Source organism: Lathamus discolor, chromosome 3 (assembly GCF_037157495.1).
Source record: "Lathamus discolor isolate bLatDis1 chromosome 3, bLatDis1.hap1, whole genome shotgun sequence".
Lineage (NCBI taxonomy): Eukaryota > Metazoa > Chordata > Aves > Psittaciformes > Psittacidae > Lathamus > Lathamus discolor.
Window position 1 is genome coordinate 59585480 of NC_088886.1, and position 24144 is coordinate 59609623.

At 43.6% G+C, this 24144-nt stretch overlaps 1 protein-coding gene across 5 annotated transcripts; it reads right to left on the bottom strand.

Annotated features, from left to right (window-relative positions):
- Positions 1 to 481: 481 nt before the first annotated feature.
- KLHL24 (kelch like family member 24) lies at positions 482 to 23747 on the bottom strand. 5 transcript variants are annotated; one of them, XM_065675512.1, is made up of 8 exons: positions 23545 to 23747; positions 20961 to 21061; positions 15925 to 16912; positions 10819 to 11003; positions 9485 to 9603; positions 8530 to 8718; positions 7908 to 8096; positions 482 to 6735 (listed from the first exon to the last, which is right to left on the bottom strand). In XM_065675512.1, the coding sequence occupies exons 3-8, from the start codon at positions 16842 to 16844 to the stop codon at positions 6535 to 6537; spliced, it is 1803 nt and encodes a 600-aa protein (XP_065531584.1). In that variant the 5' UTR covers positions 16845 to 16912; positions 20961 to 21061; positions 23545 to 23747; the 3' UTR covers positions 482 to 6534. The 5 variants fall into 5 exon arrangements, with proteins under 5 accessions (XP_065531584.1, XP_065531583.1, XP_065531585.1 ...); XM_065675511.1 differs by lacking the exon at positions 23545 to 23747 and adding an exon at positions 23061 to 23320; XM_065675513.1 differs by lacking the exon at positions 23545 to 23747 and adding an exon at positions 21249 to 22359.
- Positions 23748 to 24144: the final 397 nt, after the last annotated feature.

The following is a 24144-nucleotide window of genomic DNA, read 5'->3' on the forward strand; positions in this document are numbered from 1 at the left end:
ATCAGCAAGTGGGAACTCAAAATGGCCAAGTACCAAAATTTAGGGGAGTAAATGTTCTATAGGATTCTGTATTGTTGCCAGTCATCTTCCTAGTTTTATGTTACCTTTTCCTGATTCCCCACACCAGTTTTGTCTTTCAAGTCCATTCACATCCTTTTCCCATCCTAATACCCAGGCCTAGCCAGTATTTCACATCCCACTTCCCTGCTTTATCACTTTTCCCGTTTTCTTTCTCAGTTCACTCTTCCGCCTCACAGCCTCCAGCTTGCCTTTATTCATATCAATAGTAAGTTCCATGCCAGACAGAAAAGATGAGCAGGGAGAACACCTTGACTGTGAGACAGAAGAATGGATAGATACAGAGACTGCAGTGGGGCAGAATCCAACAAGTTAAATGACCCAGAGGAAACAAAGAGTTTATTCCTTGCACCGCCAAGCCCCACTCTGGAACTCCTCATAACCTAAAAAAACCACAATGAACTATTCAAAAGGCAAATGTTTATTAGGTACACTGAACTTTAAAAAACTTTCAAAGATTTATGCAAGAAATATATTTAAATATAACGGGTATTATTGCAGTTGTGCTACATTACAAAATCACTTTCCTACTGCCAGCACAATCTGAAGACCTTAATGTTGTATGTGAGATAACGTTACACTGACTCTGGCACACAGTAAGTGGTCTGCACTTTTTTTGTTCAAATGTCCTTTGTGCTGCACCAGGTTGTTCTTGAAGACAGTATCAGCTCTTTGCAGAACTATGCCTTTTATGTTTCATTAAATAAAGGAACTGGCAAGGAATAATGAAATGCTGTTTTCCTCAGCAAAAAGGAAAATCAAAACATGATTTCAGGTGAAGATATCATAGGAGTAACAGTTCAGGAGGTAAACTCTCTTTCCCTGTCCAAGTAGCTCCTATTAATCCAACTCCAAATTGCTACAGGTGCACCATGAGGAGAATGACTCACAGGTCCAGCATTTACACAGATGAAATTGGCAATAATACATTACATTCAAGTCTCTTGATTTCCTTAGTGTCATGCTGCACCGTATTATTGCTTCATATTATGTATATTGAACAAGAGGTTCATGACTGACAAGTCAGTGTTCAGAAAGAGCGTAGATGTTGCTTACTAAAACAAGACTGTACATGTTAAGGACAGGAAGTCAAAGACTAAACTCCAATCCTCTGCAACTGAGGAGCGCTGAAAACAAAGAATAGGAAGAGACAAACACTGATTTCCCTAGATTAAATCAACCACAGCCTGTAATAATGGAAGCATTCTAGGCATATTCTAAACAAGAAGTTAAACTATTACAGTTAACGAATGGTAAGATTTATTTCTCTTAGAAGGACATCAAGAATCTGGACAGTAAGACTGAATCTAGTAACTACAACAAATTGGGAGAAGTAATCCAAGCTCTTTTTCACAATAGATAAAAATAGAAGGCGAATTCAAGGCACAGGTCTTTTCAAAATTAACACACAGTATTTTCTTTGGAACTAATGATACAAAGTAAGGCATAATTACATTATCAACATGCTGTACAGAGGAGCATTTATGTGTATTACTTATATCAGCACTATCAGAAAATGATTTCAGAATTATTCACATGCACAGATAGGCACACATAAACATATGAGCATGGACTGGAGCATTACAGTAGAAAAAAAGAAATGTCCCTGTAAATACAAGTTCTTAAGTAACATTATCAGGGCTGTATACTTTATGTGTAATGTTAGTTAGGGAAGACAGCCAGTGTGCAAAGAACATCCAAGTCACACATCTGGTTTGAGGTTGGTAGGAGGCTGTTGACTATTGTGTCAATGCTCAAAGCACTGACACAGTCATAATGAACTGACAGATGCATTTTTATTAATGCCACTTGAAATAATGCAACACTGCGGAAACTTGTGTGCTAGGCATGTTAAAATAAAATCACTGCTTGGCCCCCAATCAGATAGCAAATTTCTGCTTAAAAATCTCATCTTATGTTGTAGACGCCTTTTATGAGTGTATGTTGCTCAGATTTCTTTAACCAGGCACAACAAACCATTTCATTTGTACTTTCTTGTGTGCATGAGACTACATTCGGATGAAAATACTCATTTTGCCTCACAATGCAAAGTCTTGTGAGTTTCTCAATGCTCTTGAATTGGCTTTTGCCAATTCAGTGGTAGAAAATAACAACAAACCAACAAATCCACATATACTTCCCTAGTTGGACAATTAGGAAGAATGAACCTCTGGCTTTCCTGAACATTGCCACTAGAAGACCATGAACATATATGCACCTTTATTGCTTCAACTTAGTTCAGTGTAGACAACATGAAGTTTTTTTACCACCTGAGTTTCAAATTGAAATTGCAGACTTCTGAGCATCCAGAACATCTTGGTTTCAGCAAGCCCAGCCAAATGCACAAAGCCCAAACACACTGTGTCACCTCTCATCCCACCCCAATGAGTTTCTCTCTTCCCTCTCTCTTCGGAGCTGAACTAAGTTCACAGCTCTGCCTACACACTGAAAGCAACAGCTCCAGCTCACCACTGTGCCTTGGGCAGGAGGGAAACCTGAAGTCACAGGGAGTGGGACTGCGTCTTGTTTGTCCTTGCAGCTCAAATAAAACAAAAGCAGGATAAATTGAAATAATCTGAGATAACCTAAGATAATATGGTGAGCTCAAGTATTTTGAGGAAGAAGCTGGAGCAGTCAAGCAGTGTCCTTGCTCTGAAGCACAGATGACCACAGCTTCCTCTGAAGCTCTGTCAAGGTGAGTGCCTCCTCTTCCTACATCAACCTCTCTCAAAAATTTGCAGTGTTAAAGATACCATTAAAAAGCTTGACTATAGTAAGGGTCCATGTCAGCAATCTGCATGAAAGGTATCTATCTCTGCTGCAGAGAGTAGAAACAAAAGCAGTCTTTGACAGGACCTGCATTGGTGCCAACTAAAACAAAACAAATGCTACAGCTCTGGACCCTTGGTGCTAGAGTGGCAAGCACAGTGCCTAATCCTCAAAATGCATACCAGGCACATAATATAAAATTGATCATCTGATGGTACAAGTGGAAGAGATTCCACAAATTATGTCTACTGAAGCATTACCAAGAAGGGAGCCTACAGGGAAAACTAGATGATTACCAAGCAATGCTACACACTTGATGGCTGTAAAACGAGGGAATGCATGGTATATCTAAAAGCAGGCGGCTATACGCTGCATTGTAATACAGTCCTGAAGTTATCTATTCAGAACCTTCTAGAAGCCATGCTGCAAGGAAGCATCACCTTTCTTTTCCATTAACATCATACTGCTAGGAACAGAAGGATGTAATTCATGAAGTGCACATCAAAATTGAAAAACATTTACTCTCATTTCTTTTTAGGAGTGAAACACTTAAGAGGTAATTATCTGTTTAGTGGAGTGAACTATTAGCTCTTGGAATTTACTTTTTGGGTGTGACTTTGGAGATACTTGAGCCCATGTATAGTTAGACTGAATTTACATCTTTGTGCAGGTATCTCTACTTCATAGATACCAAACCTATTACCATTTATGATGGAAATCTTTTGATTATACTAGATGGCATTACTAAGTTTCTCTCCTAGTCAAAACAAAAAAAAAAACAACCCACCCCAAAACCCACAGCCAGAAACCACACAACTTGCTGCTCAAGCCCATGAACTGCAAGGAGTTAGATATGCCTAACAGTGAGAGCTTAAATCTTTGAATTCATCTATACCCAAGTGAAATGCATTAGAGAACAGGTGGCTCAGGAACGCAACTTCCAAATTAATGCATCCTTCTTAGAAAAATGGTACGTTTTCATTAAACCAAAGTTGAATTTTTCTTTTCTAGTGCCTCTAAAAAAATAACTTTTCTAATACAGCAGGCTGTTAAGTGCAAATTATTTACAGAGTTAATAAGCAAGGAAATCATTGCATGAATAACTGCCACTTTAGCAATGCTCCACACATGTAACTGTTCAGCACTGAATACAGGTTCTCAAGAATTCTAAGCGAAGTTTTCTTCTACAGCTACATTTCTGCATTTACTGGTTCATTAAACACTGTCATTTTCAACATAATAGGTAACGGTACATAAATTGTTAAGAGAAAGCAACTAAACTATAAAATAAATCTTCAAACCCATGGAAAGCGGTATCTTGTTATTTACAGAGTAGTGCAGTATTATAAACACAGATTAATTAAAAGATACCTATACATAAATGACATTGTTCTACACCTACAGAATAAAGAATGTTTCAAAACAGTTTAGCATGACAATCAACATCACGCGTCTTAATACAAACAAGATGGGAATCAAAGGAGAGCATTTTTCAAATTGCATCTCTAATTAAGTGCTCCTATAATTTTTTACGTGTGCATTTACAATGATGGCACAGGTTATATACAGTGTTAGTATACAGTATCAGTTACTGGGCAATTACCATTGCTATCAACGGACCTTATTCACAGGTAGCGAAATTACCTTTTCAAAGTAACATTTGGTAAGCAGAAACACAAGAAACTTAGAAAAAGATTAATTAATCAGATTCATTTGTCTTACATTCCCAAGGGACTTTCTTTTTAGGGCAATGTGAATGTACATGCTCAGGGACTGAATTCCTAATTACATCACTGATATGCAGAGATCTGTATTTTATCAGTATTCTTAACATATACAAAGCAACATTTGGTATTCAGCCAGAAACTGAAGTTTGTGTCCTTTCCTGAGGTTACAAGTTAATGCATCACTAAGTGCAGTTCCCAGTGCTCTTTAAAAGTCACGACCATATGTTACTCAAAGTGATGACTCCCAGTTTGGCACAGCTTCACTGAGGGTCAGAATTTCCATCTCATGAAGAAACACTCTAAGCAAACAGATGAGGATAGTCCAGTGGAACAAACAATGTTCCAGAGATGGTGCTTGTTTTCACCCTCCTGAGCAAGCATGGAGACCAGAACCCTGAGGCCAGGGCTGTCTCTGCAGGGGCCTTATGTTTTCCTTCTGCTCTGGCACTGATCAACTTCCCTACTGGCTGCTGTCCTCAGAATTCCTTTGAAAGGCAGTTCCTGAGGATTTTGGTGATTAACAGGAAATTGGTACACAGACAATCCTATTCATTTTCCAGCTCTCAAGTGCTATTTCAGTTTTTATGAACTTGTGCCTCAACTATGCAACTGTGTACTGGAAATAAAGAGACCTAGCACAGAAACCTAGGGAGGACTTAAAAGGAACCAAAAACATTTACTTAAAAAAAAAGGGTGTGTGGGTGTGTGGGTGTGTGTATGTCAAAATACAGGCACTTCTGAAGCTTCAAAATTACCCAAAACATGTTATGTGGGAGCTTCCTCATATGGCTATGTGGACATGTCCACAGATATTTTTTCTGGTGACACGAGGGACCTTTCCAGAACTTCTTTATCTGTGGCCAAGCAGCTTATACAGTAGTTTAACTGTGCTAGAGTGTGTGATTGTCTGAAGAAAGGCCAAGAAATACTTGGCAGGTACTCTGCCATCTCTGCAGATGAGATATCCGAAGGACCAATTTATAAGCTGTAGGATGCAACCCCATTCCCTACATCTATCGTGAGGCAATTCATAATGTGATTCAAAAAAGCACTAGAATCCAGAGGTCATGACCCTTTATTTCTTGAATAGTTTAGAGACACTTTGCAGTGAGCCAAGAGCAAACCCAGTAACTTTCAGACTTCAGCCATTACTATTCAGAAAGTTAAAAACTGGGATTCCAGACTTGCTGCACAGATGCGTGCCTACACCCCAGTGGTCACTAGTTTTCCGTGTCATGTAGCCTTGTACTTCTGATGAACACTTAGCAACACTACAAATAAGGCCCATAGTGCTAAGATACATGATTGTTACTGCAGTGAGTTGCAGTGGCTCACTAAACAACCAGTTTCTCCTTCAAAACCCATTCCTCAGAGATTCTGTCCCACATCGTTTGTTTTGTTTGGTTTTGTTTAAATTCCAAACCATGTATGACCTGACATAAAATCTACTCAGTTAAGGCAAGTAAACTGTTTGTAAGAATGCTGTGCATATGAACTATAATTACTTAAGCTTTTAAATTGTAGGTAGCCATCTTAGATGATTCTTTGGAATTTACTTGCCCATGTATTTTTCCAATTAGCAGAACCTGAAACACCTTGCAGATAACGCTTCTTAGGACACAGGCACAAATGCTTGTGAAGGCACTTTACCCAAAAAGCTTCCAAGATTTTAATTACTAAGCACACATAGGGCAAACTTTCTGAACACTAATACAATGAATTGTTACTGCTTTTGCATCAGAGCCCACAGTAGATGAAACTGAGCTCTGGTTACTGGATAGATCTGCAGACTTGTTTTGCAGTTTAAATAAACTCTTTTTCTAAAGGCACAGGATATAATTTTCATATGACACTTAGGCAGGGAAAGGACATTCTCCCACTCCAGGAATCTTTAAAAAGCCTTTCTTGCAGCAGACCACTGGTTTCGTTCGTGCCATCTTCTTTTTTTCCAAGAAAAAAACTAAAGTTTAAAGCCTTTTTCATTATATCTATGAATCGTCACACAGCCGTGATATGATACTGGCCTGGGCATGGCTGCTACACCTGTGATAATGCCCGTCGCAGGGTCATAACAAAGAATAGTGTCTGTGGCTTCACCATTTTCTCGTCTTCCACCAAGGATATAGATTTTTCCATTACACACAGACATGCCACAGTTCTCCTGTTTCAAAATACACAAAGAAATACATGATTATTTAAACATCATAATCTCAATTCCCGCATGTCTATCCCAGTGAAGGACTGCATTGTTGAGTACAGTTTGTAAACAGACTGGCCTATACTGTTCCCTCCTGGAAGGGGCAATGCAGAAAATCCTATTTTTCTGCAGTAACTGGGGAAATCAGCAGCACAATTCCTCAGAAAAGACTACTTCAGGTCTAGGCCTTCACTACACATAGCTCAGACAAGGGATACAATGGAATACAGCTGAACTCTGCACTTACCAGTTAAACATCTGAGAAAAGAAAACGAGAAGAGAACAAAGGTTTTCAGAAGAGGGACCACACTAGATAATATTAATGCAAAAAATCGTAACAAGGAGAGGCACCTCAGAAAAGTAACAGATAATGAAGAGGGATGCAAACAGGGGAGAGCAAAAGAATTATGACTAAGAAAAGAGTGCATAAGAAAAAGACAGCTCTACGTCTTGCCTGAAGCAAAGAGATAGGATTTTGTTTCTTCCTTAAAAGCAGGCATGGAAAAATCTTCTGTTAAATACATAACACAAACCAAAACAAAGGAATACAGGGAAGGCCAGCAAAAAGGCCCTTCTGTTAAGGTGGACACCATAGAGCATGTGATTGATGTTTTAAAAACAGCAGGTAAATTAGCTATGCACACACTTCACTACCATGGGGACACAGCTTTAAATTCTACTCAGTGTTCCATGTGTGGAAGTAATACTGCTCTTTCTGCTGAAGTCAGACACTCTGTGTTATACAGTGGGGTTTTTCTCACCCTGTAAAAACAGCCTCAGTACTTTTGGTCTGAAAGGCTCTAATCAATTATATGGACATTACTATCCTCAGTCTAAACATGCAGTAGAACTTGACAGAGATGGATTTTATACAATTAAAACATCATCCATTACACTGTTACACTGTTCTCCAACAGTAACAGCTCTCAAACAAGAAGCCTGGACTCGCTAACAGTGACAGCCAGCTGAATGCTACTGGTTTAGAAGCTTCCTCTTCTGCATGGGTTTCAATTACATACATGAAGTATAGCAAGAATGGAATCAGATGCCATTAAACAAGTATACTCATTTCATGCCAAGATACTTATGTAAAAAAATACCTTTCAGATGTCTGCAGGTTTTTTAGTGTTAATTACCTGTCTGCTGAATGTATTCTGTACATGCATCCAGTAGTCCTCGATTGGATCGTAGCAGTATATTGCTTTGGTAAGCCCACCAGCAACATAGATCAGATTGTTTAAAGACACAGCCGTAATACATCTTTTTGCAATGGGGATAGTTGCACGGAGCAACCAAGTATTAGTATCAGGATCGTAAGACTGAACCTGAAAGCAAATACATGCATTTCAGATTAAAAACTGAACTCAAAAACTAACCTGGCACACCCACACAGTTATACAAGGAAAGCCAAAGCAGCGATACCTGGTGGGCAATATCCCCCCAGGAAAATGAAGGTAATATAAATATAGGTCTACATATCAATAATGTCTACATATACACTATGTTCAACATTATTTTCCTAACATTCAAGTTTAAGAATTCACAGAACTTGTGCAGCCAATGACAGTACCCATGAGGAAGACCACAGTAACAGCATCCTACTGAGTTAACATTTTCTACTCTTATTCTTTTTTGTATTACTGTACTTCCATACTCCATTCAACAGAACAGTTATAACAGATCTCTCTCTTACCTGTTTTTAAATCAGCAATACTGTTTACCATGGATAAAAGAAGCAATCAAATACAATTAACTCACCTTGTCAGAACACGTGTTGTCATCAGGACCACCCCCAATCACAAAGAGTTTGCCAACACAGCTGGTGACAGCCGGAGAGCTCACAGCTTCTTTAAGGGGAGCCACCTCTGTCCATCGATTAGAAAATGAATCGTAACACTCCACACTGCTGAGGCGGTTTTGCCCATCATATCCTCCAACAACATACACCTAATGCAAAGTGGTGAAAACTATTGTCATTTCATTTTTAGAGTAGTTATTACATTTAAAGATGAAATTTAATTAAATTTAAAGCTGCAAGAACCATAATTTTGCTAGGTTTATGAACGGACGCTTTTCTCTTATTTTTAATTTATACTCAGGAGGAGAAGGATACTGTCTAAAAATAACAGGTAAAGACTCTCTGGAGAGTTCCATTCAGTCATGTGTGCAATGGCATTGCAAACACATGTCCAATGTATAGTACTTTTAATACTGAGCTAGAAACTTCCTATTTGAATGCCATTTGTTAGAAAAGGCACTTCTCTGCATTTCTCTTTTTACGTATTAAACTCAGCAACAGCAAGAATCCATCTGAATTTACCTTTGCTTTTCTGAGTTTTGCCTTTTTCATACTTGCTCACAGAACTATTTCTTCCTTTCAGTCTGTAAACTTTACTTTCCTGTTGCTTCTCTCATATTCAAGAAGCCGGCCTTATTATTATTTTTTTTACCTTCTTCCCTCTGTTTGCACCAGCTGCAAGTCTCACCTTTAAGAAGTCCAAGGGATACCACAGGCTTGCCTAACCACAGATACTAAGGGATACCATGTCTTCCCTAACTTTCATTAACAGAATCCCATGGGCAATTGATCCCAACTAGTAGTTTTATGTCAAGGCAAAGTAATACTGAGTAGTGCTGAATACTATGTATGTTTGCTCCGCTGTTTTGTTACATACAAACATCCCCACTATAAAACCATTATTAACATACTTACTTTACCAAGAAGAACAGCCATTTTATGACGCCATCTGCCTTTATTTAAGGAGGCAACTCTGATCCAAATGTTAAGTTGAGAGTTATAAATCCAAACGTCCCGGCTATTGATTCTTCCACCTTGGAAAACAAAAAATATGCCAATTTCAGTAAATTCACTATTGAATGAGATATTTTAACTATTAACATACCTCTGTAGAGCAGGCAATGAAAACTTGATGTCTTTTTTAGGTAAAATAAAGATCTTTCTATGTTCACACAAACTGACTGAAAAAAGTCAGTTTCAGTGGATTTCAAACATGGGAACATACAAGTTACTTTACTTATGTGCCCCTCTCTCAGGAACATGCTAAACTCCCTTCAGATGATTTCTTGAGATAGGAATTCTTTAACTGTTTGTGTGCCTCATGGCACATCTATAACCCCAGCTGTTCCTCTATTTGGTTCATGTGTACATCTTGGTTTAGTGTGAGGTGTCCCTGCCCAAGGCCAGGGGGATTGAAACTAGATGATCTTAGGTCCTTTCCAACCCTAACTATTCTATGACTCTATGATTCTATGATCTCCATGGTTTTACAGTTTGTTCAAATGACACAGGTACTACACATCTGAGGAGACAATTTCTTTGACACATGGAGCTTGGTGTCTAAGCCATTGGCTGAACCCTATAAATTTAACCCTAGCTAAAAGATGGGATGAGAGATGTTTAAAAACCTACAGCTATTGCTCATTTCACCCTAAAAGGCTGGTATAAATGGGTCCCCAACTCGGGTTCTAAAAGGAATTTGTTTCCATTTTACATTCCCACCATGAGAAGAAGCTTAAACTGTTTTAATTTTGGAGTCTGGGAACCCATACGACAGAAGCAAGTCAACAGCAACATAACACTGCTGTGCTGCTCCCAGACAACTAGTGGTTTAACCAGAATACAGCATGTTTTGTAGCAAAGAGAATGCTGCTGGGAAAAGACTGCTTGGGATTTGTTTCTTCAGATTTTTCCAACTGTTGCTGCAAACAGGCTGTTAGTATATTTTAAAGCAGTGCATTTAAGGAGCAGAAACTTGTCTCCTTACATACAACTAATATCCTGGAATCAGCTGTAAAAGCCTGCCAATTAATACCAAGCAAAACTCCCAGCAAACACAGTCTATAGTCTATAGACAGTCTATAGTGAGATTGTCAGTGGTGAACACCAGCCCCAAACCAAAGTGACTTTCAGTTGAGCTGCTAGAAGCTCACAGCACAAAGATCTGTAACGCTACTTACAAAGAAAGAACAAAACAAAACACATAGCAAAGAAAAGACAAAATCTTAAATGTTTTTAGGATTATTCACCTGAAACAAGAATGTCATTCCGCAGGGCACACACTGCATACTCAGACTTCGTAAACTCTGGAAGTTTAGCCAGTGACTTCCACTCTCCTGTTACGGGATCGTAGCACTCAGTATATGGCAAATTAAACCCTCCAACTCGTTCACAGCCTCCAACAACAACTATCACCTCAGAATAACCGGTTGATCTAGAAAAGTGAACACAGAAAACCCAGATGTAGAAGATACTTAGTAGTACATGGAGGCCAAACACCACTGTCTTCAAACTGTGTGAAAACAAGAAAGTTTATTATTTAGCATTAACTTACACAGCAAAGAAAGAGTCATTTAGCAAAGAGAGGTTTTGATTGTTTCCAGCTGTCTCATTACACAGCAGGTTACCACACAGAAAGGTGCTGTAAGTGGTGGAATTGCTTTGCACAACATCCTGTGTGAAAATCAAATAATTAAATAAAGAAAACCCTTCCTCTAGAAATACTTTTCCTTTGACTGTGTACCTAGAGTTACCAGAAACAGAGTTCAAGTGAGGCCAGACAGTGAGGCAAGGTGAGCAGTCACAATGAAACCAGTCCCCATGAACCCTTCCCCACCACGTAATTCATGGGACTTTACATTGCTTAAATATTCAGTTTTAAAGGGTTTAGGTTCTTTACTGGCCAAGAAAAAAAAAAAAAAGGCATTTAATCACCAAAACAAGGGAAAAGAGACCTCAGAGCCAATGGACAGTTAAAAAAGTGAAGAAGTGCAGTGATAGAAGAAGGCATTAATGAAGCTGAAATAAGAATTCAAGCCTAAAACAAAACCTAAAACTCTGTATGAAAAAATTAAGCATTAGTCTGTAATGTACACAAATAAGCCTTTAAATTACATTCGACACACTCAGTCTCCTTCTATCAACCCGATGCTTCTGCATTACACATACTCTGTATTCACAGCAATAACAGAACTCGTTACGTTAATCCCCACTTGAATGTAGAGAATCAATCGTCTTTGACATGCAATCAAACTAGGACCAACTTTCACTCCTCCTCTCAAATTTACAATGTCTAGCAACCGTTTGTCAAAATCCTTTCTTTTTAGTGCATTTTCAGCAGAAAGGATTTTGCACCGATACAGTTATTTCAAGGACTGCTTGAAAATAATTAAGTAAAACTGAATGCAAGATTAATCTTATTTTTGGTAAACCTTTTTGTTGTGTTCTGCTTTAACTGTGATTCCAATATATGATCTTATTCATACTATTGCTAAGTACTGCGGTTCTCTCCCCACTCTCCCCCAAAAAACCCCAAACAAACCCAAAACCAACCCCAAACCAAACCCAACTTATGACTGCATTTGTGATAAAAGTTGCACGATCCATCCTCAAATTTTCTAATTGGAGCTTATGCACATATTAACTTATACATCCCAATGACATTTCCCTGGTTTGAAACATCAGGAACAAAACCAGTTAGCCCTTCTATATGGTCTATATCTGGTCTCGACCACAATTTACATATACCATATATATTTCTACTCAGAATATTTTAAACAGGCAAAGGCTATGCTAAATGACAATGTAAGCTTACACAAATGAAGAAAGGTAACTGAGGAAGCATACTCACGTACCTGAACTAGTCAGAAGAAACACTCTCTTCAGCTGCTCAGCTCTCAAGTCATGCTCCTTCCTGGTTTCTATGTATTTACTGTTACTGGTTTTTGCTTTTTTGAGGAACAACTCTGAAAAGAATCTCTCAAAGGATAAGAGAGGGGAAGTTCCTGTGCCAGAAAGCATTACTCAGGAAAAGAGTTTCTTTAAAAGCAAGGTAACTCTCATCTCAATTTGCCTTACAAGCAAGCCCAGATATATCAGTATGTGTGGAGGAAGACTGTTGATTACTTTCTAGATTAGAATCAAGGCCTCCATTGCTTACTGAAAAGCTTACTGTACCAGATTATCAAGCTGTATTTTAACACTAAATGAACCCAAAATCTTTGACTGGAGAGAGCTCTGTTCATTGCTACAATGGAGTTTTGCTCTTTAAAGAAAATATTCACTTAGTACAGAACTTCAAATCCACAGAAAACCAAAACTTTCCCCCAGCGGTTTAGTACGTATCTAACTGTATCCTTTCTTCAGTTAAGAAACATTTCCTCTGTTAGGTTTCCTTGAAGGAGCCTTGCACTCTACAGGGTTTAAGGTTAATTCCAAAGCATTGTCTGCAAATGACAGAGGGTGCTTAATAAAAGTGGGCCTTGCAGCCCTCAGAAGAAATGGTGTGAACAGAATAACAGAGGTGAGCTAAAACAGGCACCAAAGACAGATTCCAGGAGACACCCTCCCCCCAGTAAGAGGTGCACAAAATAGAAAAGGGGGGGGGGGGGGTGGAAGACAACCCACAGTGCCATATAATCCCCTGCATTCCCAGGAGCAGGTTTCCAAGGGGTCCTGAGTTACATGCAGACCTACAGATGAGGTGAGAATGCCAGCCAGCACAGCGTCAGCTGGACGGAAGTACTTGCAGTAGTTCAGACGCATTACATTCAAAGCCATTTTAAGTCTGGGAGACAAATTTCAGGAACTCTGGTAAATCATTACTGATTTTTAGTTCGCTTTTGGGCAGTAAATGGGATGACAGATTATAAAGTGAAATAAACACTCATCTCCTTAGGGGGGTAAAGTAAGGGACTACATTAAAGCCAATGGGCTACATTATAACAAAAAAGGATGCATTAGAATGAATAAATGTAGTTAACTTCTAATTAATTGAAGAGAACGCTCACATATTGTTACCAGACAGCTTAACAGAAACTGTGTGACTGAAGAACTCACAGGTACATGAAAATCTGGAGATAATTCAAAGCACACAGTAGGAAGAGCTTGTTTTGTACATGGAAATGTGTTATTGCTCACTGCTTGATCTCAGCTTGGAGATCTGCCATGCAACACAAGCAGCAGGGGACAAGAAAGACTTAAAAGGCACAAGAGAGACAACCTCAAGATGTCACTAAGTCGTCGTAAGTAAATGAAAACCTCTTTCAGACAGACATGCCTCGTGGGAAGAGAGCAAGCAGGCAACTGTTAGAATGCACTTTAAACGTTGATTTACTTCAGGGAACTCCTCACTGGCTTCAGAAAGGAAAAACAAAATAAAAAACAACTGCAAATTGCAATCCACCCTGTTCTTCTGAAGCAACTGGTTAGAACCCGCTTCACCTGGAGGTGCACACATACTCACACAAGCAATCGCAATTGAAACAGTAAAACCACTGGTGTGGGAATTCCTGATCCTGCAGCCTGACTCCTTTTAGCAACAGTTATATACAAAAAGAAATCGAGGAAGGCAAGAAACAAGGAAAAGAGCTTGAGTGTCTGCTCCCCCCCAACCCCACCGCCCCACCCCGAAATGCCTAGGAAAGGCATGAGGAAAAGATGGGGGAAGGGGACATGGTAACTGTTTTAAAACATGATCTCTTTTTGCTGTAGGCAACAGAAACAACCAGGCAACAGAAACAAATGACAAAGAACTATTCCATGAATGTAATATAGAAAAGGGGAAAAAATTCCTGCTGGGAGGTCAGCCAGTTTTTCTCTTTGTAAATTACTTCTCTTGTTCCTGCCTACTCGAATCACAGTATAGTTTAATAAGCTTGGCAGTAAAGCAAACCCCACAAACTCTGAAACCAGCTCCTCCCCTCCCCAGCTCCAGAAATCCCCTGCATTAGGCAAGGTACTTAATCTACAACCTAGAACACTACCCTGAGGCTGTTGAGATTCTCAAGTACACACACACCATGCACTTGGACAAAACTGTTAGGTCTGAGAGGATCTGCTTTCTTTATCACATTGAGTAATAGGCACAGAACAAGCACCACATGAGATGCCCACACAAGATACAGCCCCCCTCCCATTGCTCATAAAACAAGGAGGTCTTTGGTCTGAACTCCCTCCCCAAGGCCCACACTCAGGGTATGAAATGTCTTCAAAACTACCAGTGTACCAGTTTCCAAACTGCCACGAACCACAAGTTTCCAAAGACCCTCCATGGCAGCGTACAGCTTGCAGAACCTGGCAGCAGGGCTGCCAGGAGCTTGAGAACGTCTCTCACAGCAGGGCTGAAGACTGGAAAGCCACTAATGGGGCAAATGCTCGCCAAGTAATTTTTTTCCCCATAAGCAAGCCTTTAACACATGCCAAAAAAAAAATAAAGGTTCCGTGCACAGTGACTGTACAGCAACCACATATGACTAAGAGTAAACAAAGAGTAACTCCTAACACAATCTGTCTGTCTCAGTTCATTGCATCACCTTAATATAACACATGATTTTATAACTACAGCTCAAATCAGCTGGAGTTAACAATAAACCAGCTACCATGTCAGCCTTCATGGGGAGGTAAGGCTGGGAAAAGACATTTTCAGGAGAAGAAATGAATCGCCACCACTATTGCTCATAAATGCCACTAATGGACTCTTCCTCGTTTCTTCTTACAACCTCAGACACCCATTTGTGTAACACGTTATTAAGTCGCAGCAATTCTGAATTATTAAAATGTCATAGAATAAGCATGAAACTCTGCAGGAACTGTTCTGTAATTCTGTAAAAATGCAAGATTTAGTTTCTTCAGCAAAGAACCTGTTGTTCTGCTGTCTGTTGTCTATTACAAATCTCTGTACTACTCCATCTGTAAGGTATTTGTGGTGTAGCAAGTGAATGCTCTGACTATATATCCCCATCCTTTATAGTATGCTGTACACTTCCATCACTTTGTTATAAAAAGAAGGTTGGGAAATGGGATGGTTTACCTGCTATAGCACAGTCAGTTCATTTCAAGTCACTGCAGTTGTACAAACTAACTTCAGATCTCATCTAGCAAACATGAACCTTTAGAAGTGTTTTACATGCAAGGCAATATGAGTTCACTTACCCGAACAGTCCTCTCTTTCATGGCAATAGTCTGTGCAAAAAGACTCACTTACGTACAGAAGTGTAACCGCAGTGGCTCCAGAATGGGACATGAAATCATTTGCAAGAGATTTTTGCTTTCTGGGTATGTGTCTATCAAACATCTGTACAGCAAACTACGTCCTTCTGCTACAGAAATAAGGGGAGAGAAAGAAAACTCCTCACCTGCGTGGCCTAGTTCTGGGAGACATCATCTCATTTCCAAGGATATGGTATCGCCTAGCTTCATGCAGCAGCTGATAGCACTCTGGGGAGTTCTGAATCAGCTGGTCCACTTCCACCGTCTGAACAAAGTAGTTCGGGTGTAACAGCGGGAGCCTGACGTGCGTCAGAAGTTCATGTAACACTGGTCTTCGCAACTCGACCGCCCGGTACACCCAGCGCATGACAGCCTCGAACACCATCTCCTCCTTACTGATCACCAGTTCATCGCTGCAAATGTAATCGATAAGCTCATCCTTCCCCAGCTCGAGGAATTCTTCATGCTGGGACACATCCTCAAATGTCTGAAGAGCAAAGTTTCTGCACTTGGTGAACAGTGTCTTGAGCGAGTGTGCATCTGCAAAGCGCTGGATGCCCAGGCAATTGCAAGGATCCAGCTGTTCTTCCAGGAACTTGGCACAGGCGTCACGCAGAACGCTGATCTGAAAGAGACTTGATGTTTCAAAGAGATACTGCACGTTCTCTGTAGTGATTTTCACCTTGCCCGTGTATACATACTGCAAAAAGCAATCCATAGCTTCAGCAAGAATGCCATTGATCTCCACCAGCATCTCCCTGCTCTCCCTGTGGTCGTTGCAGAACATAGCTCTGAAGTAACTGCTGCAGGCTGAGAGGACGGCTCGGTGGCAGGGAAACTCCCTTCCTTCCACGCAGATAATAACGTCTGTGAACAACCGGCTGTCTCGGAATTCATTGAAGATCTGTAGAATGCTTTCGGCATGGGATGATCCCGAGGAGAAGTCGAAAAACTCAGGGCCTGACAACGACTTTGGGTCCATTTCAAACACTTTCCGCTTGGTGGCAGGGGAATCTCGTATCCCGCTATCCTCTCTATTCAGTCTGCGTCCCAATATTAGTACCATTGTTACATCAGTTGGCTATAGAGTCATTGAGAAATATTTGCAGAGCTTCTCCTTCACAGTGCTATGGTCTGAAAAATTAAAACACTTCAGTACTCAGTCTGGTACAGTCTTAATTTCATTATGAGAATTAGACAAAACACTCGTTTGGTCACTATGAACTGTGACTATTTTTGGCCTTTACTAGAGGTGACACAGTATCACAGAGCAAATGACCTTGCACAGGACAATGTTCAGCTACACGTTAATCGCAAAGGATACCCATAGAACACGTGTTCTGGATGGTGAGTTCTGAATGTCCCTGCACCACTTGATTAATGTTTAAGATAAAAATCCAACTGGGATCTCGGCTCCGGCAGGTCACCTGACTGACAGAAGCCAAGGATTTCCTAGATAAAGATCCAGAGGTTGGGGTTTTCTCTTTCCAAATGAGAAAATTTCAGCTGGAGCCTCTAAGTACAAGTGTAACAGCACTACTCCAAACAGCGGAAGAGGAGACCGAAACCTCCAAAGTAAAAGTTCAGTTATAACAAAAATCACTGCTTCCAATATATATAAATATATTATGAAGGCTTACAATGTTAACTGTTCAGTAACATTCAGTTAGCTCAATGAATAACTGTCTGTAAGTTTTCACCTGTTCATCCCAGCATCTAAAAATTAGTTGTCCAATAGCCTAAAATTCAATTAAAGGTTAATGCAAACTGCCAGCGCCCAAAACAGAATGAAAGCAGAATTACATTTGTCTGTGTAAAACTACTGGAAATAAGAACCAAAGGCAACTTACTGAGGACAGGGAAAGTTTCTGTTTTCCACAGTACTACTAGCAAATAATTACTAGCAGAAGGTTTGCTCAAACACTTTACAGTTTCAAATACAAGTGTACGACGTTCTCCCCTGCACGCAAAGACAGGCTCACATTTACCAGAGCACTGACGTTGCCAAAATCAAGTACTCAAATGTTAGCACATGCTGATATTGAAGTCCATAAGTGAAGAAAATGCAGCTGACTTGGCAGAGAGGGTGTGTTAGAGGTGATGCGATCCAACGATCTAGCAGCAATAGGGCTTTTTGCCACTCCTGAGCTTTAAAATGAACATCCACCAAAATACAGTGAGGCTGACACAGGTATCATTCCAGATGCATGTCATATTTATTTGTGTGTCTTAGAAGGACATGCAAGGAATTACTTTATGGAAGTTTCTGTCATGCTTCTGCAAGGCTATATTCAGTTTCCCCTCATTCCCCACTTACACAGTCAGTAAACACCGGCTCCTCTCAGCAATGCCATTTCCTGACGTGCTAGCATCTTTAGGGCTGCAATTACCCCATCCAAGTCTGCCTACATCATCGCTTAATATAGAACACAAAGAGCAGGCTTTTTTTAAACAGGCTTTTTACACAGCAGCTTTAAAAGGCACCATCTTAACCAAGAGCAAGAGAACAGTGTGTGTGCTGTACATTTACTCACTGAGAAAAGAGGGTTTAAAGCCATCATTTTCTATATAAATTTTTTTAAGCATATTTACAATGTAGGTGCTTGGTATGGCTCATTTACCCTACAAAATACTTAACTGTCATTAAAACAAGGATCAGTTGTCACTTGGATGCCTGGAAAACACTGCTGCAATGAGCCTATCTAATAACTGATTGCCTAAGAGAGATTTTAAAGAGGCAGAAATAGACAGTCTATCAGTAGCTGATACTCTATCCAGCGCATTTCACAACCACTCTATCCTGGAATGACGCAAGCTAGATGAAAAACAAAACCAACAACAACAACCACCATCTCCTCACCAGCTTTAACACTCTAACCCTGACGGTGAACTTTATCTGCAATTGATTCCACACTACTCGGCAGAAATTAAGCACCAGCAGTAGAAGAGGGAAATGTAACCATGAAAATATAAACACTAAAGGCTCGATTCCAGTGTCACAGATTTAAATCAGAAGAATGCCATTAAAACTAATGGAGCTTTTCCAAAGCAAAGTTAGCCTGAAATCAGAAACAAGACAGTGGCATGTTGCATAAAAGGGCAAAACACAGCAACCAAGTGAAAAATAAAGGCCTTCAAGATGAAATCTTTCTCATTATGTGAGACGTTAAGACTTGAGAAGACACTACATGATGCAATCACTAATAAACAGAAATAAAGGCTCTAGGTTAAGACTGCTCACTGAAGGAAGCGATGTCTCTTTGTGCTTGGAACAGCACAAAATTAGTGGTCAGCAAGTGATTTAATTTTTTTAATGTCCCAAAGGATTAAAGAAATGGGGAACTAAAAATATCCATGGAAAAAATGGATCAAGGGGATAAATACTGCAAATTCACAAAGCAGAGAATGGAAAGGAAAAAGAACCACACTCTACCACAGAAATTACTGCTTGTGAATATACTATGCTTCGGTTTCTATCTACAGTAAATTACTTCTGTAGGTTTCGTAAGACTATCAGTAACATCACTGCACGTTTGGCTCTATCAGACATAGATGTGGTAGGGCCTTCTTGCAAACCTTGCTCTGGCAGCCACTGCCAGCTGCCTGCCCCATGCTTCAGCCTCAACTCTGGAAAGGCAGAGGGCAACCTGTGCCTGAAGTCGAGTGTTTAGCGTGCAAAGGAGGGAAACACACAGAGTAAGATGTACCTGCCTGCACCTTCTGTGTGTGCGTATGAAGGTACTGACACACGCCAACAGGCTCTGCACTCTAAAGCATTGATCATTTAGAGACTGTAACATTTGAGATCTCGTCAGTAAATGAAATGAAGCAAAAGAGAAACAGTCAGGTTTTTCCCCCAAACAACTAATGGGAGTTATTATATCAAAACCCCACAAAGTGCACTGGATCACTTGCCTGAGTGAAGGTGAGCAAGGACAGACCTTAAGCAAATCAGAGAGTCTACCCATGCAAAAAAAAAAAGCTGGAAAGAGAAAGCAAATCACACTTTGTATCAACAGGTTTTAACAATTATTTACAAATGCAGACACGGCTCCAATGTTACCTGCACGTCTCAAAACTAAGCTGTATGCACCAGAAGATCAGGTTCCTCCGTGTCCTTAATCTATACTGTCACAGGCTTGTCTGCTCAAGATGTTCCTCAGAAATAACCTAAGAGCCCAGTTCACAGGCCAGGAGATAAGATCTATAAAATACCTGCTCTATATCACCTTCCATCAGTAAATCCTCCTATGCAATTTACGTTTATGTACTCTAAACTCCTCCTTCCTCCTCCTACAACATCCTCATGTATCTTACCCCTCTCCCGTCATCCGCAGCTCTGGACACAGCTAGCAGCTTTCTGGTAAAGCTGTTTTCTTGTCACCTGCATGCCACAGAACTCCTCTGGGCCACTAGCAGAACTCTTGGAAAGCAGCAGAGGAAACACACAACCAGGGTCGGGGTGAAACCCTTGGCTATCAGGCTGTGCAAGAGTCATCAGGTGCGCAGAGCTCTACTGCAAAGCTCACCCTCAGGGGGTAGTTTCACAACTACATGCCAAGCTGCATCCCCTGAGGTGTGACCAGCAGCAGGTTGAGGGAGGGGATTCTCCTCCTCTACCCCGCTCTGGTGACACCACCCCACCCCCCCCCCACCCCCCCCCCCCCCCCCCCCGCTGCAGTCCTGCGCCCAGCTGAGGGGGCAACAACACAAGGGGGACACAGAGCTGTTGATGCAAGTCCAGAGGAGGCCACAGAGATGCTTCGAGGGCTGGAGCAGCTCTGCTCTGGAGCCAGGCTGAGAGAGCTGGGCTGGGTCAGCCTGGAGAAGAGAAGGCTCCTGAATGGGAGACCTTAGAGCAGCTCCAGTGCCTAAAGGGGCTGCAAGAAACCTGGAGAGGGGCTTTGGACAAGGGCCTGTAGGGACAGGACAAGGGGGAATGGCTTTAACCTGCCAGAGGGGAGACTGAGATTAGATAGTGAATTCTGCCCTGTGAGGGTGCTGAGGTGCTGGCACAGGGTGCCCAGAGAAGCTGTGGCTGCCCCATCCCTGGCAGTGTTCAAGGCCAGATTGGATGGGGCTTGGAGCAACCTGCTCTAGTGGAAGGTGTCCCTGCCTGTGGCAGGGGGGTAGAACTGGATGAGCTTTAAGGACCCTTTCAATCGAAACCATTCTGTGATACCTGAGGCTGAGCTGGGCTTCTGCTGCTGTCAGTGGAGATGGCTCCGCTGCCACGTCACGTCAGCACAGGCAGTTGCGTGGTGTGGCCGCACCGGTGACCGTCTGCAAAGGGAGAAAAGAAGGCGGTGGAACAGGCGGCTGCCCCAGGAAGGGCAGGAGCCACTGGCACAGCCAAGCACCCTCATGGCACCAGGGACACTACTGGCACAGCCGGGCCTGCAGAGCAGTCACATCTATTAGCTGTATGATGCCCATAACAGCACCCCCAAGGTAACACAGCTGAACTTACTAAAGAAAGGGCACTTTCATTCTGAAGCGTGGGAACTGCAGCTCAGGTTTAGCCTATTCTAGTAATTCTGGTGTGATTTCAGCTAACAACAGGGCCTGCAGATGTACTTCATCTCAGATGCCTGGGTTACCGCAAGAGTCAGAGAAAACAAACTCCCAGTCCTATCTACTGCAACACACTGGCTGAACCACAACACGTGCTCTTGTTGTTTTCTTTTCAAGAGAGTGGAGGAGGAAAAAGCCCCATAACCTTTCCCTCCAGCAGACACAAACACAGCCTTTACTTCTCCTCCTTCTTGAGACAGAGAAAAAAGACCGTGAAGTTGTTGGGTTTAAAGGACTTAAAAAAGAGATGGTCCAGATTTACAATAGAAATTGAGGATTTGAATGCCTTCAAGATGAAGTCTTTAAGGGTATTAACTGTTAAACAAGAAATCAAAGTGACCAAGGTGACTGACACAGTAAGGAGTTCATTCTGTTGTAGAAGCTGTTTATTGTAACGTTAGACACTGCTTCGATTAGAACAAACAAACAAACTCTGAATGCCAAAACTCAGCAGTACTCGAGCTAATGACACACAGAAAAAGCCCTCAAAAGTCATCCAGCAAAAAAACAGGAACTGATTCGGAAGTGAGACTCATGATTATCATGTAAAACCGCACAAAAACAGGCAGCAAAAAGAACGGCTCTGAACTGCGCACAAGCCCGTAGGTGACTTCGCTGCAAGTGGAAAGGTCGTGCCCCGACCCCAAGGGAAAGCACACGAGCCCTGCGTGCTGTCCGTGTGCTGTGAGGAGGGGACACCACTGTCAGCCTTACACGCACTCGGGAAAGGCAGAACACACACTTCATAGCTCAGGCTGGCGTCCCGACCGACACTGCCCCTGCCTAAAGGAATGGGGCTCCGGACGTGTAGCGATGCGGGAGCCTCCCCAGGGGCCCTATTCCTACAGCTTTACCCCACCGCATTCCCAGCATGCTGCTGCCCCTTTCTGCTATATAAGGGAACAGCGCGTCATCCGAACTAAATACAACCCCAAAGCGCTCCCCAGCCCAACCAGCGACCCCGACCAGCTCGGAGAGGACCGCCCGCCCCCTTGCCGCTCCGCCACCGGCGGGGCAGGGCTGTACCCGGTGCCGCAGCGCGGCAGCCCCGCAGGGGCGAGCCCACGGCGCGGAGGCACACACCGCAAACGGACGGGGCCGAACCCCCCCCAACCGACACCCCCGGTTACAGGGCGCACATGCGCACTGCCACCGGCTCCAGGCCCCGTACCGCCGCGCGCACGCGCGCCCTCCAGCTCACCTTCACCCCGAGCCGCCCTAGCGACAGCTGCCCCCCCCGCCCCCGCCCTGCCCAATCCCCGGGCGGTGCCGAGCCGCGGCCCCGCCTCCCCGCACCGCCCCGGCCAATCCGCTCCCGCAGGGCCCCCAACGCCGCCGTCCGAGGAGGGGGGCACGACAGCGAAGGGGCGCGGGGTAGCGCCGCGTTACGAAACCGCGGCGGGACGAGGGGGGGCACCCACGCCGGTACCGGCACCCCCAGCCCCGCTCGGCCGGCACCGGCCGGACGCGCCGCGCCCCGCCTGCCGCACGCAGCGGGGGACGCACAGCAACATGAGCCGGAAGGTCCCGGGGCACCGGCGCTGCCGACCGCCCTTCCCCGCCGCGGCAGCGCTCGCCCCGCGCTGCCCGGCAGGGACGCGCCGGCCCCACCGCGGCGGGTAACGGTCCCAGCCGCCGCCGCAGCAGCCGCGCGTCGGCGGAGCCCCGCGCCCTCCCCGCCGCGCTGCTGCCCCCGCCCCGCACTCACAGCCGGGAACGGGCCCCGCCGCGCTGCGCCCGCAGCAGCCTCCGCCCGGGGGTCGGGTCGGGTCGGTGGGAGAGGAGAGGGGAGCGGAGCGGTGCGATCCGGTGCGGTGCGCTCGGGCCTCTCCGCCGTGGCCGGTCGCGCTGCCAGCGCCGCTCAAAACAAAGGGGCCGGCGGGGCATGTGACCGCCGAGCCACAGCACATGATGTCACGGCGGCTCCGCGCGGCGCTGGGAGCTGTAGTCCCGCCCGGGGCGGCCCGGAACCGGGCACTCACGGCGGGGTCACCCGGCGCTCCCCACCGTGCGCTGCGGTGGCACCTATACCGGTAACACCCCCCTTGGTGCGCCCAGCCGAACCCCCCCGCAAGAGCCGCCCCCCACAGTAAATAAAGCGCCGTGTCGCTGTGTAGTTGTTCAGTCTGCATGACCGGAACTAGGGAACTGTTGCACGCAAAAACACCGTTCTCAAGAGCATCTTTGCCTACCTGCGCCACGGCTTGCCCTGATTCGGATCGAGCTCCCAACCAACGAACCTTTGCCAGGTCCTGTTCGGCAGCAGCACAACGCGGGCTCCCCCGTCCCTGCCAAGCACAGGCAGCCAAGGTTAGCTCCGGCCGGCGTGTGCAGGGTGCTGCTGTCGCGGCCGCAGGTCGCAGCAGTGGCAGCCGGTCAACTGCGCATGGAAAAGCAGGATCCTGTTGTCATCGCGGTGCAATCTGAAGAGCAGGTCTGAGCCTGTCCCGGAGCTCAGATTCACTTCATACCCAAAGCACTTGGACGCCGGCCCGCGCTCCAGCACAGGCTGGTGAAACATGCCTGGAGTATGGAAATTTATTTCTGCTCTGCCCTTTAGCACCAGCAAACTCGCGAGTCCGCAATGCGGGGCAGCATGGCGAGGGCAGGGACGTGCCTGCTTGAATTAACTTCATTACCGGGTGCTAAATGAGGCCTTGTTCAATGTCGTGGAGCTGGCACAGGCAGGTAACCGGCAGCGTTCTCCTCCCTAGAAGGATGACTCTCCCTCCTGCACCTTACTGCTGAGGGAAAGGAGGAACAGCCAATTCCTTATTATCCACCACCTACTT